The following is a 17727-nucleotide window of genomic DNA, read 5'->3' on the forward strand; positions in this document are numbered from 1 at the left end:
TTCAAAGCCTAATTGTTGCCAGAGACAGAATTAGCTTCTGGAATGAGCACCAAACCCAAATGGTGAATTTGTCACCTCTTTTTTTTTCCAAATGCAGGCAAGGATGTTGTGGACATTGTATGGAGGGGTGTTAAAGCAGGTGTACAGCCTGTCTGGGTGGCTGAGGGCAGATATCCCTTCTCTTCCTGAGCTCTCCCAGTGTGGGAAGCAGAGCTGCCACCACTGAGGCATTATTTCCAAGTGACAGAGAGAGATGGGCACCTCTGGAGGGATGTGACAAAGGCGTCAGAGCAGAGGGCTGGAGCTCCTCTGACATGGGGACGGGTTGGGAGGGCTGGAGCTTGGAGAAGAGAAGTTTCTGGAAGGAACTCAGAGCACCTTCCAGGGCTAAAGGGACTCCAAGAGCGCTTGGCAGGGACTTTGGGCAAGGGCATGGAGTGGCAGGACAAGGGGGAACGGCTTCAAACTGCCAGAGGGCTGGGCTAGATGGGATATGGGGAAGGAATTCCTCCCTGCGAGGGTGCTGAGGCCCTGGCACAGGGTGCCCAGAGAAGCTGTGGCTGCCCCATCCCTGGAAATATTCCAGGCCAGGTGGGACAGGGCTTGGAGCAACCTGGGATAGTGGAAGGTGTCCCTGCCATGGCAGGGGTGGAACTGGATGAGCTTTAAGCTCCTTCCCAACCCAAACCATTCTATGACACGCACAGCATGGAGTGGTGAAACCTTGTCCCCTCAGGGTCCGAATTAAAGGACTCTCTCCTTCCTCTGACACCTGTGGGTCAGATGTGAGGGTTTGATCCTGCAGGAGCACTTCAGGCCACCCTCCTGTCCCTCACAACCCGCAGCTCCCGGGGCAGCGCTGCCCGTGCCGGGGTGAGCCCGCTCAGCCCCCGGGGCTCTGGGGAATGACGGGGTGCCAGCGGCGCTCACACGGCCACAGCGACCCCTGAGGGTGCCGGGGGCAGAATCCGACCCTCCGGCACCATCCCGGCCCGCCTGAGGCCCGGCGGAGCCGCTCGCTGCCTTCCGTGCCCTCAGCGCAGGGCGGGGGCCGCGCTGCGGAGCCCGTCCTGCACCAGGCGGCGGAGGCAGAGCGAGCGCCCCGCCGGCACCGCGAGCTGCGGCGGCCGCGCTCCTCCTCCCCCTCCTCCTCCTCCTCCTCCTCCTCATCCTGCTGCTGCTGCCGCTCTCCTCCTTTCCTTCCTCCCCCTCCTCCTGCTCCTGCTCCTGCTGCTGCTCCTGCCCTCCCGGCTGCGCTCGCCGTCCCGCCCGGCCGCCCCGCGCGGCTCCTTCCCTCTATGGATGGGAAGGCAGCACCCAACGGCGTGGCCACCATCGAGGACAGGATCCTGCGCATCACCGGCTACTATGGATATTACCCGGGATACTCCAGCCAGAAAAGTAAGGCTCCCTCCAGCCTCTCCCGGCCCTTCGGGGGGGTGTGTGTGTCGGCAGAGCCCTGAGGGTGCTGTATCCCCTCAGTGCTGCCCCATCCCTCGGGGTGAGTGTGGGGCGCAGGGCGCGGGGTGCCCGCGGTGCCCCGAGGGGACGCGGCGGCTCTGCGGCTGGAGACGGGGGCGGCGGCGCTTGGCCGCGGAACTTCGCGGCTCCCAGCCTCTCCGGGCTGCCGTTTTGGGGTTTATTTTTTATTTCCACCCCTCCCATCCCCATCCCCGCCCGCCTGGGGGGGTTCGCTCTCCGCCTGCCCCGCGCCCGCCGCACCGGGAAAGTTTCGGTCCCGGTGGGTCCCCCCCGGGCGGGCGCTTGGGCTCCTGAATTATTCATCTTCCTCTCGAAACGAGTGAGATTTTTCCAGAAAAGTGGGGAGTTGCCGAGCATGGGGTGTTTCCTTCGTGCTTTAATGCCCGACACTTGTGGTTTTGGGGCTTGGTGTTGGTTTGGAGTCTTTCCTTTCTTTGGAGTGCGTTCTATTTATTTATTTCCCTTCAGCGAAGAAGCGGAAAATAAAGCAGGTGGTCCTTGCAAAAATTCCCTAGTTTTCTTTCTTTTGAAGTTTTTTTTTAATTAGGAGCAGCGGGTTTCTAGCAGCTGGGAGAGCCTGAGTGGGTTTCTCTGGAATTCTGGCAGTCCCAGCACTCTGTTTGATGGGGAAAGTTTGGCTAATGAAAGAAATCATTCATTTTTACCACCAAGGAAATGTGTGCAATCAGGTTTTACTGTATTTGTAGTTGCTATGCAGTTGGCAAAACTATAACATGTCATAGGTTAATGAATAGAAGAGGAATTGAGGTGAAGTGATGGGCAAAATAAAGGAAAGGCAAGGAGCCCACTTGGGTGAGGTGAGCACCAAGGAGCAGACTTGGTTCTGCATATTCCCCTTGGAATACTCAGCTTTCCAGAACAGCCAGTGCAGTATTCTCCAGCTCCAATGCAATCATAAACCAAAACACCATTAATAAACTGCTAATATCAGAAAAAACTAATCTGTGGGCTTTTTATGGTGGAGGAAAGCCATGCATTGGAGCCACTTAATAAATAAAAATTCCTCTGTGCAATAATCAGCTGAAAAATCCAAGTCAAGCCCAGTGACTTCATCCATCTGTTATTTGTGGCATGCTAACAGTATGACAGGTGTTATGGGCATTTATTTGGTGTGGTCACTTGGTTTCTCTGCAGTCGGAGGAGTGGGGAAGAAGCTCTGAACAATCTGGAGGTATGGCTAAATAGTAGCCCAGGGACTAGTTAAGTGTGGGAGCCAGGTGGGACCTGTGTCCCAAATTCTGTAGTGGCTCCAGAGTATCTCTACAGTGTGATTTACCAGGGAAGGATGAGGATTCTGGCTTAATAGCTGGCTGCAAGTTTGCTTGGGTGGCAGATTGCAATTTTTCAGTCTGCAGCAACACTCCCACTCTGTATCAAGTTATAGATCTGAATCCAGTGTTGTCAATCCAAGTGCTCTGTGTGGTGCAGTGGGAATGGCAGCAGAGTGCTGCCTGGACAGAGAAAAAGCTCTCTTAGACCAGGTTCTGCAGATGCTACAAACTGCATCTGCTTAAAAACCAGAAAAAGCATGCCAGGAGAGGCCAAGGCTTTCAGAAGTGCTGACTCTTGGGATTTTACTGCAGGTCTCTTGGCCTTTTGTGCCTTTCTGGCTGGGTGCTGAGGCAAAACAAAATGATCAGTAGCTCATGTTTTGCTGTTTGAAGAAAATAAGCAACATTTGTGGTTGTCATGTTTAAAGAGGAAATCTGCAAGTGTGTAAATCAGAGGCATTCCAATACTTCTGTGCTTTGGGTAAATGAAATATGTGAACCCCTTCTAAGTTGTGAATGCTTTTTAGAGGAATCTCCTAAGTTTTGGAAGCATCATCATGATTTTTGGAGTGCTTGCAGTTGGCAGATGACTGCTTTATCCTCGTGGCTGTGTGGTTTGGGTTTGTGAATGCTTCTGTAAAGATGTTCTGGCCTTATCCAAGGTAAAACCAGGCATCCTTCAGGCATCATGAACATAACATCCCCTGGCACTCTTGGAGGTCCAGGCTTGGAGTTCTTGCTCTATTCCTGTGTCTTGGACAACTTACTGCCTTTAAGAGGTACTCCTAAGTTCTGTTGACTGACAGTTCTTGTGGTGGCTAATTGTTCACCCCTGTAAACATGCAAGGTGGGCAGTCTGTAGCCCTAATAATTATGAATGGGTTTGATATCTCAGTTTATTTCGGTGAGGGCACGATTTTTGTCGCCACTATCCAAACTCACTTTTAGTTGGGGTGGACAATGCTGGTGGCACTCAGCACGCTCAGAATTCCAGGCAGGTTGTGTCCATAACCCTCCCCAGTGCCAGAGGGGCCCTTTTCCTGTCACAGCACGTGCTGTCACCTGCTTGTGCTGTCACCTTTGTGCTGCCTGGCTCTGGAGCCTGCCTGGGGATGAGCTGTTGTCCCCGGGATGGCTTTGTGCTCTCTGCTGTTGAGCTGAGAGCTGGCCAGGCACCAGACGGACAGGGGGACATGATTTGGGTGCTGATGGTCACCACCTTCCTTGAGGCTCCTCTTTGTGCCCAGCAGGGACAGAAGGATGCACTGGGGGAAGAGCTGAAGGCAGCAGTGGGGTGGCTGCTGCTCTGCTCGCTCTTGGGGGTACCTGGATGATGGCCAGGAAAGCCCTGTCAGGTATCTGGCTGGTGGTTTGCATCCCTCCTTCAGTGCCTTGGCTTGTGTTCCATGGTCCAGCAGGAGATCATGCCATGGTTTCAGTGTGGGAAGGCTGAGGGCTGCTCACAAACAGCCATGAAATCCAAAGGTAAAGCACTGTGGTGTTCAAGAGCTCTTGTCACAAAGAACTGCAGCATTTTCTACTGACTTGTGCCTCACCATCCATATTTGTGTGCATTAACCTACTTCAGACTTGGGGTGTGCATGTGATGATTCTTTTATTAATTTTAAGTCAGGCACTTTTGTGATTTTATCTATCCTTTAAAAAGCTGCTTGAGAAGGAAAATACCTATTTTATTTCTCTGTAAACCATCTGAATGAGCAGAAAAATGTATTTTGGTCTGGTATTGACATCTCTGCCTAATGCAAAAAATCCTATATGTATCCATATAGAATCCATATGTATCCATAAAGGATATATATCCAAAATGTATTTTGGTCTGGTATTGACATCTATGCCTATTGCAAAAATCCTATCTCCTGCCTCATAAGAAAAAGATACAATTTTTTCCCCCCTCCACTTTGTGCTGAGATGGAAAGGGCTCTTCCTGATCCCAGTCAACTTGTGCCTTGGGATTCAGGGCTTGATCCCTCACTTCTTGCATTTTAAATGTGCAGACTCTGTCTGAGGCATCTGGCTTTTGTGGGAAGGGAGGGGGGCTGTGTCTCTCTTCCAGCCAATTTCTTTGGAATTCATGATTTCCAGGGCATGGTGCTGTTGTGGATCAGATGCTCCATCCTCTGACCTGGGGCTGCAGGTGGTGCTCCCATGTAAGCTCCCCTTGTCTCCACATTTCCATTTGGTGCAATTTCATTTGGTCTGATGCAACTTTATCATCTACACAAGCAGTGGGAGACTCTGTTCCCTCTCCTGACCTTTGCTGTGACTTCTCATTCTTCTCTGACTTTTCTGCTGGCAATACAATCATGTTTAGCGTCTGCGGGGTCAAGAGTACGTATGGGGTCTGATTTTTGTGGGTTTTGAGTTTTATTTTTTTTGTTTTTCTGTCCTTTTTCCCCCCATTCTTTCCAACTGCCACCCCATCTGCCTTTCATCTCAGTACTGAAACCTTTTTTACTTTCACACTACAAAGTTCCTCTCCTTCAAGTCTGTCCTAGCACCTCTTCTGCTGAATTAAAACTGCTCCAGTCAAAGTTTCTCATCTCTGATCTTCATCAGCTTCACCAAATCAAGTTTCTGCCTGTGTTGTCTTTCTGATGGAGCCCTTCCCACCATCCACAGAGCCTGAATGTCTTGCAGGATGCTCTGCATTTCTGTAATGCTGCTTTCTCAGCAGCTGGACGAGCACATCACAACTCTGCTGAACATGCAGCAGTTCCTCACGTGGGCCATCACCTTCTACTTTTCACCCTGCTTGGAGAGCTTCTCTTAAATTGTGGCTGCAGCTTTGATTCCCACTCCTGAAGGTTATGAGCACCCATCTCCTTCAGGCACTTGTAAAGGAGTTCTTTTGGAAATTATCCCCTGCTGGTTGGATCTCCCCTTTTCCTCTCCTTCAGGCCTGGCCGGGAACCATGGACTTGTGTCAGCTGCTGGGAGCAGAAGGTGCTGTCACCAGGCTGGGCAGCAGCAGGGCTGTGACACTGGGATCACAGTGAGACACACTGGGTGACACTGGGCTCACAGTGGGCACTGGGTGACACTGGGCTCACAGTGGGACACACTGAGTGACACTGGGCACACAGTGGGACACTGGGTGGCACTGGGCTCACAGTGGGACACACTGGGTGATACTGGGCTCACAGTGGGCACTGGGTGGCACTGGGCTCACAGTGGGCACTGGGTGACACTGGGCTCACAGTGGGACACACTGGGTGACACTGGGCTCACAGTGGGACACACTGAGTGACACTGGGCTCACAGTGGGACACACTGGGTGGCACTGGGCTCACAGCAGGACACACTGGGTGACACTGGGCTCACAGTGGGACACTGGGTGACACTGGGCTCACAGTGGGACACACTGGGTGGCACTGGGCTCACAGTGGGACACACTGGGTGACACTGGGCTCACAGTGGGCACTGAGTGACACTGGGCTCACAGTGGGACCCTGGGTGACACTGGGCTCACAGTGGGACACACTGGGTGACACTGGGCTCACAGTGGGACACACTGGGCTCACAGTGGATCATTGGGTGACACTGGGCTCACAGTGGGACCCTGAGTGACACTGGGCTCACAGTGGGACACACTGGGTGGCACTGGGCTCACAGCAGGACACACTGGGTGGCACTGGGCTCACAGTGGGACACACTGGGCTCACAGTGGGACACACTGGGTGACACTGGGCTCACAGCAGGACACACTGGGTGGCACTGGGCTCACAGTGGAAGCCCAGCAGTGCCTGGGGAGATGCTGGGGCTGTCCTTGCCATGGGCACAGTGGCTGTCAGGAGCAGGCTGTGTGTGTTCCTGCTCCCCTGCACAACAGCCCTAGCAAAGGTCTGTGGTTTAATTTGGCAAGTCCAGCCTCAAGTCAGCAATCTGAGTTTAAGCACCTACTTAAGTCTGAGCTTGCTCTAAGCCACGGGACTTTGAGAATGCGTTCAGAGTAAAGTCCCTGCTTAATTGCTTTGCCTTAATAAGGCTGGGATTAAGGCATGCTGAGCCAGCATCGAGGCTTGACAATTCAGCTCTTGCTCCCCGTGTGGAGGAAAAGGCTGCGGAGGGAAAAGCTACCCCTGAAACACTGGAGAGAATTTTCTCCTGGTTATCACAGCAGCTGTGCCAGCAGCTCTGCTGCAGTACAAATCACATGGCAAACCCAGATCATCTCTGTGCTCACCGAGCACCCTGCCCTCCTGGTGCCTTGTCACTCCCAGCCAGAGGAACAAAGTCTCCCTCTGTTCACTGGAGGCTCCCAGCTGCTCCTCCAGCATTCCCAGAGCCCCCGGTCAGGCACAGTGGGAACTGCAGGAAAGGTGCATTGAAATTTGTGCTGGTGTTGTTGAGCTGAGTTTGAGGGGTCTGGGAGGGATGGAGGAAGCAGTGTCTGAATCTCTGTGTGAGTTGGAGCCTCAGGGCTGTGTTGGCCTGTACCACTTGTGACAGTGTCCCAAATCCCTGGTAGCATTTGGGCTGCAGGGACTCCAGATGCAGGGCTTGCCTGGAATCAGCTTTATTTCAAAGCCTTCCCTTTCCTCACTGAACAAGGGTTTTCCACTGGGGGAGTGTGCAGCAGTGAGGGCTGGATTGCAAACTTCCAAATTAACAATTTCCCCTCCCCAGCTCTGGGGCACAAGTGAGTGTCATGGCACAGGATACAGTCCTGTCACAGCTGCTTTTTCTCACAGACTTGTCTCTCTGTTTGGGTGATAAAAAAAAGTATGGCTGTGTATCAGCACTGGTAGCAGTAATTTATGAAGTAATTTCTTCCAGCAGAACAGATTTTATAAATACTCCTTTGCTGACTAATATTGGCAAGACCAGGTTTGTTTTCTCCAGCGGAATAGGGCCAGGCTTTGTGTGGGTTTCTGTTTGCTGGAAGGGGGTGGCCTGGCAGCCTGGCACTGGTAGCTGGAATATGGGACCTTCCCCTCACCTGGGGACATCATTTGCTGTGGAAGTTGAGGGGGTCTCATCACCTGGGAGGAGAGGAAACTCCTTCAGCCCTTCCTTTAGGGGCTGATTCATCCCCTTGGGGCAAATCCCTGAGGAGCTGAGCTGTGAAACTGGGCATGGACACAGCTCTGGGCATGGACACAGCTCTGGGCATCAGTGGGCAGGAGGGATGAAGCCAGACTGGGAAGGACACTGATGAGCAGGGCAGTGAAGAGCACATCCTTGCAAGGGGAGCTGATAGAGCTGGGCCTTCCCCCGCCAGGATGGGAGCAGGGCTGCTGCTCCAAACACATCTTGGGAGGGTGAACAAGGAAATGTAGGAAAGAAGAGTTATTTAAACTGAAATTGCGTGTTGGCACGCAGGCAAATGGGTAGGAACAGGCCGTGAATAAATTAAGGCTGGAAATTAGCAGAAGGTTGAGAGTAATGGCCAAAATTCTTGCACAGTCTTATGTATTTAAATAAGAATTATTTCCCAAGCTCCAAAGATGCCTCATAAAGACATCTGCCAAGATTTTGAGAAAAATTACCCCTATTTGGCAGGGAAAATGGAGACAGTAAGATGGGGGGAGTGATGCTAATTTGCCAGAGGTTGTTCAGAACAAGCCATAAGTTTGATGGAGTGATCTCTGCCTCCACTGGTGGCTGCACAGCAATTCTGGTGCTGTAGCTGGCCTGGTGCTGAAGGTGGAGGATGTGCTCTCTATAACTTGGTAGCTTTCTACACGTGCTCTCTGCCTGCTTTTGAGTTCCTCTGCCCTTCTGTGCTCATTCTGGGGTCACCAGTGGTCATCCCAGGGCACAGTGTTGGGTGGGCCCACGCCTGTTTAATAACTTTATTGATGATCTGGTTGAGGGATCGAGTGTCCCTTCAGTTTAATAACTTTATTGATGATCTGGTTGATGGGTCCAGTGTCCCTTCAGTTTAATAACTTTATTGATGATCTGGTTGAGGGATCCAGTGTCCCTTCAGTTTAATAACTTTATTGATGATCTGGTTGATGGGTCCAGTGTCCCTTCAGTTTAATAACTTTATTGATGAGGGGTTCAGTGTCCCTTCAGTTTAATAACTTCATTGATGATCTGGTTGAGGAGTCCAGTGTCCCTTCAGTTTAATAATGTTAGTGATGATCTGTTTGAGGTGTCCAGCATCCCTTCAGTTTAATAACTTTACTGATGATCTCTGGTTGAGAGGTCCAGCATTCCTTCAGTAAATTTGTGGATGACACCAAGCTCTGTGGGAGCGTGGATCTGCTGGAGGCCAGGAGGGCTCTGCAGGGGGATCTGGCCAGGCTGGGTCCATGGACTGGGGACAATTGTGAGAGTTTCAGCAAGACCAATTGCCAGGTTGTGCCCTTTGGCCACAACAACCCCAGGCAGAGCTGCAGGCTGGGGCAGAGTGTTTGGAAAGCTGGAAAAGGAACTGGTGCTGATAACAGAGGCTGGACATGAACCCAGGTGTGCCCAGGGGGACAAGAGGCTGATGGCACCTGGTCTGGGTCAGCAGTGGAGTGTCCAGCAGGACCAGGGCAGCGACCATTCCCTGTGCTGGGCTCTGCTGAGGCCACACCTCGAGTGCTGTGCCCAGTTCTGGGCCTCTCATGACAAGAAGGACATTGAGGGGCTGAGAGTGTCCAGAGGAGGGAACAGAGCTGGGGTAGGGTATAAAGAATAAATAATACAAAGAGTGGCTGAGAAAGCTTGGGGGTCTTGGCCTGGATTAAAGGAGGCTCAGGGGGAAAGTTGTCATTCTCAGAACTGGGGGTCAGACTCTGCTCCCAGGGAACAAGGGACAGGATGAGAGGAAATGGCCTGAAGCTGCACCAAGGGAGGTTCAGGTTGGACATCAGGAGGAATTTCCTCATGGAAAGGGTTGTTCAGCAATGGGCTGGGCTGCCCATGGAGGTGGTGAAGTTGTGCATTCAAGGATCAGCTGGATGTGGCACTCAGTGCTCTGGCCTGGTTGACAAGATGGTGATTGCTCAGAGGTTGGACTTAATCTCAGATGTCCTTTCCAACCTCAGTGATTCTGTCACAGAAAGTCTTCCTGGCTGCTCTGGGTGTTGGCTGGGATGGTGGCACAGCTCCCATGTCCCTCCTGCTCACCTGGTTCACCCGAGGTGGCTTTAACCTTGCTCAACATCATCGCGGCTGCATGGAGCTGCCCTTCCTTTTCTTGCTCTCCTTAAAAGTGTGGCTGCAGCACAAATCCCAGGGGGACACGACCTGGAGCTGCCATGAGCTCTTCTGGAGTGCACAGAAGGGATACCCCTCATTTTGATTGTCCTTCCAGCTCTGTCTCCTTGACATTGCCTTCCCCATCTACTCGGGCAGGCAGCACCATGTTTGGTCCTGGCTGAATGTGGTAAAATGATCCTGCCAAGTGGCAGATGGCTCTGGCAGACTTTTATCCCCCCAGTGCTTGCATTCCTGTTTTTTTTTTAATAGTGGCTCTAAAGGTTTGCAATTATTTCTTCTGCACATTTGGAAATTGATGGGCTTTTGCTCAACTGGCTGCATGGGAATTCACCCATGAAAGTGAACTTACTGCTTGTGGAAGGATTGGTGGCAGGAATTTTTTCACGTAAACCTGCTGCTGAATGATCACAGCAATGAATAATGAAAATACCTGCAAAAAAAAAAAAGTCAGTGTCTCTTTGTGGCAAATGTGAGAATAGGGTGGGGGGGAGCAAAAAGCAAAGTGCTTAACTGAGTGGTTAAATTATTTACCAAGTGGACCAGCTCTTACTTAGTGAGACTGAAAATTGTTTTTCCTTGTGGTGAGGTGAAGTGAGACTCCCTGGTGGCCAAGGTTCGGGCTGGCCCTGTGCAGGGTGGCAGATTTCACTGCAGGGAGGTGGGAGCTGTGAGGTCGTGCTGAGCTAATGCCCAGGGTGTGGCTTTCACAGAGCTGTGAGTGAGAGCAGCCAGGCCCTGCCAGAGCCAGCAGTGAATTTATTCCAAGGCAGGATGTGCTCGAGTGACAGGATTTGGTGTGTCTGCCACACAAAGACATCCCTGGTAGTCCTTTAAAAACATATTAATTCTTCCTAGACCTCCCTTGCAAATACTTTTGGTAAAATGGGCTTGCTCTTTCCTGCATTCAGCTGGGCTGGATCAGGGGTAGTGAATGAGAGAGTGAGAAAGGAGCCTCTGATGTCCTGTTTGTGGAGAAAAGGAAGAAAAAGATTATTTGCTCCCGTCCTGGGGCAAAGGAGGAGGTTTTGGCTCCAGGGTGGAATATGATGTTTCCTGCTGTTTCTGGCAATCTGAAATCTTGTCTCAAAGCTGTCCAGTCTCTTTTGTCTAAAACAAGAAGAGCTCCCATGCCTGTTTTGATTCTTGTTTAAGTTTCCAGCTACTTTTTGGAGAGAGAGAAAGGAAGAGGCAAGCACCAGCATGGCAGCTCATGAGTCAGTAAAACTCCACTAAAACAGATCTCCCAAATCCACTTTCAGTCCAGTTTTAGTCCTGGCAGTGAACTCTCCATCCAGAGTCAGAAAGACATTGTACCTTGAGGCCAGCCTGGTGACTCTTCAGTTTTATTCCTTTTTGCTGCTTATGGCACTGAACTGCTTGAGCAATTTTGTGCAGAAGCAATATCCAGTACAGCTCCCCCTTTTCCAGTGGAGGCTGAGTCTCCTGGGGCACTTCTAGGGCTAACACACCTCTATCATTAATGGGGTGGTTGGCAACCTAATGAAAAAATACACTTTCCTGCTGGGGACTGATTTTTCCTGCAATTCCTGGGATCACAACTCTGCAGGCTCTTTCCAGCTAATGGGCATCACACACCTGAAGGACAGCCCTGGAATTACCTGTGCCTGTATAAGATAAGCATGAAACAGGGCTGGAACACATGTTCTCTGTCAGGGGAGAGAAAATCCCTCATGTGGTGTGATTTATATTCCGCATCTTGAAGTGAGATGGCAGAGTTGTTACGAAGCAGTGGACAAGAGCAGTCATTGCAACCCTTTTATTTTACATATCTGAATCCTGGAACTTTAAAATCTTTTCTTAGATGAATCTTGGCATGTGGAGTGTGCAGCCCTGGAATTGTGTGGGTGCAGAGTGGGGTTTTTCTCTGCAGTGCCAGAAATAACCTGTTGTGTGATACGTTACAGGGGCTGGGATTTGTAGCAGCTTGTGTGCAAGTGGGATGCTTCAAAGTGCTTCACCAGAGGAAATTCTTCAGTGCTGACAGCAAGGATAGAAGGAAGGTGAACTTTCTGTGGTGTTTCTGCACCACGGTTTGGACTTCTTACCTGAGGAGGGTTGGTTTTGTGTGTGAGAAAGCTTTTTCAATGCTGAGTACTTAGAGGGGCTGCTAACACAAAGACCAGGTGGAAAATGATTGAACTTAGCATTTACAGGGACGTATTTGATGAAGTTTCCCAATTTCCTATCAATTTTTTTCTTCTTTCCAGGGTGGGATGGAATGGGGCAAAAAAAAAAAAAAAAAAAAAAAAAGAGTGGGGAATTAGATAAGAACATGAAGTATTTCAATATTTCAAGAACGTTTCTGCTGAGGAAAAAGAATCGAGGTCTGAAATGTGACTAAGGAAGTGCCACATTTCCCATGCATTGGAAAACAAGCCTTGGAGGAAGGAGCAAAAGGCATTTTTCAGCTGAAGGAGTGAGCTGAGCCGTTGCTTGTGTGCCAGGCCATATGTGTGCTGTCGAGGTGATTCATCCCTGCAAGCCCTGCCTTCTGTCCCTCCTCTTGGGGGGCCCTGTGGCAGCAGGCACGGGCTTGGCTCTGCTTGTGCTCCACAAAGCAGGGAGCACTGGGCTGATCTCAGTGTGCAGGGCAGTGCACAGCTCTCCTCTGAGCTCCTCATGGAGCTGTGAGTCCAGGAGTACAAATTCCTGTCTCCTTCTGCTCTGGGATGCAGCCCTGACTGGTTGCTCAAAGAGTCAGGAGCTGTCCTTCACCCTGCAGCAGGGAAAAGTGGTGAGGATGCTGCTTAACTGGGTTTTCCAAGGCATCCTGTTTGTTTCAGTGCTGGAAAGGAGGTTAATTAGATCAAATTAGGGCAACTCTATTTCTGGCTGGGGTTTGTGCAGTGTTTTTGTGCTCACTTCTGCTTTGAAGTGAGTTCAGAGAGGCTGTTTTGAGCATCCTGGTGGAGACAGGCGACCCCAGCTGTGGGTTTAGGGAGGGCAGCCAGAAGAAAAGGTTATTAAACTTAATATTAACTTAATATTAACTTAGATATTCACACCATGAACAGGTACAGCAGTGACTCCTTTGAGAGCCAAAGGCTCTTGGGCAGACCTGGAATTAGCACTGGGGAGTGAGTGTAAAGCTGCAGTGCTGTCAGATTTTATGTGCCCTGACTTGTATGCCTTGAAAATGTGCACCTTAATTGTTATTGGTATAAAATATTTGTGCAGTTTAGTGAAGTTTCGTAGCACTTTGTGGAGGTAAGGGATTCATTATAGTTTATTGCTTTAAGAAGCAAAGAAAAGTGGGTGGTGCAGCTCCCAGATTTGCCCTGGGTAGGGGAAGGGAGGGTAGCAGAAACCTTGTCACTGTTGTTCTGCACATTATTAACAGATGTTGGCTTTGGTCTCTTATTTTAGCTGGAATCTCGGGTTTTCTGTAGGAACAGGAATTCAGTTGGCTGGGTTCAGATTTACTTCAGTTCCAAGGCTGCTCCCAGACATGGGATGTTCACAGCTGAGGGTGTTTTTGGTTTAGTTGCAGACAAAACTTAAGCCCTTTTAAACAAGATTTTCTGGCTTTGGAGAACAACATCAAGGTTCTGATAATTTTCAGTGTCTTTTTTCTTCCTTTCCATGGTGAAGCAGTGTGACACCTGGAAAATGATCACCTTAGGGCAGGAGAATCCTCTGGTGCTTTAGTGACTGTTGTCCTTCATGTCTTCCCTGTGGATGATGGATGGTGTGGGGCTGCCTAAAGCAAGAAATCTCATTCTATTCATGATCCCCAAGTTTCTGTTTCCCTGCTTGGTACTGTGGACAGAAACTGTAGTTTACAGCAGCCTGAGTTGCCAAATATCCTCCTTGCACCCAAATACAAGATCCATAGGACTTCATTTGAAGGTTGCAGCCATCCTCTGTCCTGTTCAGGTGTCTCTGAAAGCCAGCTGGGATTGCACAGTGCAGTTTGAACTGGCTGTGTAGACACTGGGTCTCCTGCTGTATTTATGTTTTCTCTGTGTATTTGGTGACTTAAGCCACTCTCCATGGTCCTGATTTTCCTTTTCTTCCCACCAGCCTCCCTTCTCTCCCTGTCTGTGGTGTCAGACTGGGCTGGTGGAAGGGATGATCTGAAAGGAAATGTATTTGGTGCCTTTGATGTGCAGAACCTTTGTTTTTCCTTATATGCTATGAACAAAAATTGTGTCTGTGTATTCCCAAACTGAAGTGTACATGATTGCTGTTCCAGCCTTCCTCTGAGAACAGGCTTTGACATCATTCATACTCTATAATTCATGGTATTTTTCTAGCAGTCTGTGAAGGTCTGCAGGAGAGTGAAAGGGACGATTTAGAAAGGCAGGAATTGTCCTGTGCCTTCTGGTAGGTCTGAGACCGAGCAGGCTCCTGCTCTTTGGAGTTGTTACTGGGTCTCTTTTATCATGGAATAATTTTTCCTTCTCTTTGGAGCTGCTACTGGGTCTCTCTTTGATCACAGAATCATTTTTTTGAGGATGATGTTGTTTTCCTTAACGTGAGCACTTGCTCCTTGTCAAACACATCCTCGAATGCCCCATTAGGACTTTGTGCCTCGTTCCGGGGTGTTTCAAAAGCAGATTACAGAACGTCTTGTAACTCCTCAGCTGTTGGCTTTTTTAACCTGGTTTCTTAAGGAAACAAGGCTTATGTGAACACCATCTCTCCCTCCTACCCCCTTTCCATCTAATTTTTGAATCTGTTGGCCAAATCCAAGTAAAATTACCAGGAATTAGAGAGCACAAAAAGTGTGAAGCCCTGATGGACCTTATGAAAACACAGCTGGAAATAGGGAGCTCTTGGTTCTAGGATTACCTCATTCCTGGAGATGAGATGTGCTGCATACAATGTTTTGGGATCTTATCAAAGACACATCTATTTAACATCCAGCTTCAGGCAGTGACCAACAGGAGAGGTGCAGGGAAGAGAATAATGGAGGTTCCTGGTGAGTTTCCATCCACCATTGATCCGTGCTTTGGGAGGTTCTTGGTGTTTGTCTGTTTTAGTAGCTTTTGATGGCTCTTTCTTCCATGAGTTTGTAGGGATGTGGCTTTGTCCATTTTGCTGTTGTAGGATTTCTTTCCTCTGTTGCTGCTGGCTCTTTGGGTGAGGCTCTTCTGCTGAGGAATGAGGGTGATTCCCATGAAATCTTGGAGGCAGGTCCTTCCCACCCCCAATTTTGTGCAGAGAGGGGAGGGGAAAGAGAACAAAGTGTTGGCCTGTTAACTGTGAATAAACATCCTGTGGAGCTAACACATGTTTTATTTCATAATTCCTTCCAGCACTGAGGTAAGATGCTATCCCGGGAGGAGAGAAATTGCCTTTGGACTCTTTGGCTGCTTCCTCAGGCTGTAGTGGGATGCCAGGAGCCTCACAGGGTGCACCTGCCTTTGTTTGGGACTTTGAGTGATGCAATGAAAAAAAACATAAAATGATGCCACAGGACAGCTTCAGGTTTTGGTCTGAAATTCAGTGAATGAAAGATTACTTTGCAGAACCACAGCTTTTGGTAAGGATCTGTAGAGCAACGCAGGCGATGGTTGTGAACACTTGGCAGTTTTAAAAAAATGGAGAGAATGGAGTTGTTTTATTATGGCTACAGAAAATGTTATCAAATATTCATGATGATCATCTCCTCTTATTTGAAATAATAAATCCAAGGTCAGTTTTGCACTTGTAGAAAACTGGTGGCTGACTATTGGCCCTTTATTTCTTTGCTGGTGTAATGTAATGATAATATTTAATATTTTATCTACTTTGCAAGGATGTTATTAGGCTCACAAGTATGTCGTGGTGCCCAGAGAAGGAAAAGCTTCTCCCTCCTTCTCCTGCAGGTTAGGGATGGCTTCTGCAGACATTTCAGAGCCCAGGGAAAGAAAACATTGTGCTCAAGAGGACTCATATGAGGCCTGAAAGTTTGTCTGTTGATGAATGTAATGTTCAGTGTAAGGATGAGGTTTAAAACAGGCAATAAAGAAATGCCACCAGTTCTGTTTATTTTAAAGGGTAAGCCCTTAAGAATTGTTTTTAGCACTCATGCAATCCATCGTGTTGCCAGTTGTGACATTTGTGAGCTGAGTTGAAAATTAGAGTTTGACATTGTGGTGACTGCACTGAGCAAGGAAATATGCCCTAGGGGTTTAAAAATAGGATTTAAAGCACCCATCCCATGACTGCATTTTATTATTCTGCTCTATGTGTTGCTGTTATTTATTTATTTTCCCCAAAATGAATGCAAGTTTCTAATATCACCATGTGGCAACAACACGAAGCCTTTTTAGTCACTGCTGCTGCACAAAGTATTGTGAAGTCTGACATCCCTTTGAAGAGCTGTTCTTAGCCACAGCTGCTATTTTTATTTTTGAGTTGTTCTCTGTGGAATATTTTTTATTTTGTCCTCGCGTGCCCTGAATTTCCAAAACGTTTTCAAATCAATTGAGGTCTTTCCCTTTCCTGTGTTTTCCCCACTCTTATGAATTTTACTGGACTGTGCCTTGGAAAATCTAGTTGAAAGTCTTTTTCCCTTGAACTCCAAGGAGTCTTTAGAGAAACATCTGCCAGAAGCACTGACCTACAAAATCTATTAGGCTCTTCCCACCGCTGTGAATCTTGTTTATGTAATGCTGCTGGATGGGACAGCTCTGCTCTGGAGACGAAATCCAAAATTCAGTTTGGCTTTCATAAGCATAGGTGCAAAGTGGCTGATACTGAGATGATGTTAAAATGCTAAAGGTTGGATGTTAATTGGGATCATATGTGACTTACCATTTGTAATGTGGCAGAGAAGGGTGTCAAAACCAGGGAATTAATTATCCAAGAGAGAAATGTTTCATCCTTCTATTTCTGAGCAAAGCAATAATTAAATGTAAAGTTAGTCTGGTTGATTAATCTTCTAAACACAGAAATATAAACAGGTGATGGGGAGCATATCACTAGATGACTTTATAAATTTTCATAAATTATTTGATGATCTTTTGAGTTTGATGGTTACAGATATAACTGGTAACTTATTCACACTCTGTATATTCTTTATAAATGTGCTGATAATGGGAAGTACCAGATAAACTGCCAGAAGTTTATCCCTTTGCCCTCTGAAAGATCTTCAGGAGGTGGAGATGTGAAGGTATCTGCTCCATCAGAACATAAAAGTGGAAACAAGAGAGGAAGTAAAATGTCACATGCCTAGAGTGGATCTGAGGAAAAGGGGAGCCAGCCCATGAATTTGCTGGCATGGACTTGTGAGATGAGCAGAGAAAGTTCTGAAACTTTCCTCTTCAATTTTGAGGGTTTTGGCCATGGGGAAATTTCACTCAATCTTTATCCCCACTGGACGAGTGAAGTTAAAGCAGAGCAGAGCTCATAATCTTCACTGCATCAGGAGCAGTGTAAGGAATGGCTAATATTGTATCCAGCAGCTTGGAGCTGTGTGAGCTGCTCAGAGCTGGAATAATTTGGAATGCAGCCTTTGGTGCAAATCCAGACCAAGTTTAACCTTTGCCTCAAGGCTGGTGAAAGGATGCCTTAATCTTACTGCCTCAGCACCTATTTTTAATGCTATGTGTGCCTCCACTTGATTTTGGAGGAAAGTTTTCCAATTCCTGTTGAAGTGAGGGGAGAACGACTATCTTGTGATGCATCGGACTCGGTTTATTGATTGATCAGCTAGTTTAAATAATAGTGTTAACAAACTTCATGCATATTCTAAAATCCAGGTTTATGATAGGCTAAAAGAGAAAACTCTAACTACTCTTTTTGTTTTACAATACCGTTGATT

General features: G+C 48.5%; 1 protein-coding gene across 2 annotated transcripts in view; it reads left to right on the forward strand.

Annotated features, from left to right (window-relative positions):
- The first annotated feature begins 1214 nt into the window (after window positions 1-1214).
- SLC35F4 (solute carrier family 35 member F4) overlaps window positions 1215-17727 on the forward strand; it is a 120334-nt gene continuing 103821 nt past the window's right edge. For both annotated transcript variants that reach the window (XM_058027266.1, XM_058027267.1), the window contains exon 1: window positions 1215-1401. In XM_058027266.1, coding sequence (XP_057883249.1) covers window positions 1299-1401 — 103 coding nt within the window. In that variant the 5' untranslated portion in view covers window positions 1215-1298. The remainder of the gene's footprint in view (window positions 1402-17727) is intronic.

The sequence above is a fragment of the Melospiza georgiana genome, chromosome 6 (genome assembly GCF_028018845.1).
Source record: "Melospiza georgiana isolate bMelGeo1 chromosome 6, bMelGeo1.pri, whole genome shotgun sequence".
Taxonomy (NCBI): domain Eukaryota; kingdom Metazoa; phylum Chordata; class Aves; order Passeriformes; family Passerellidae; genus Melospiza; species Melospiza georgiana.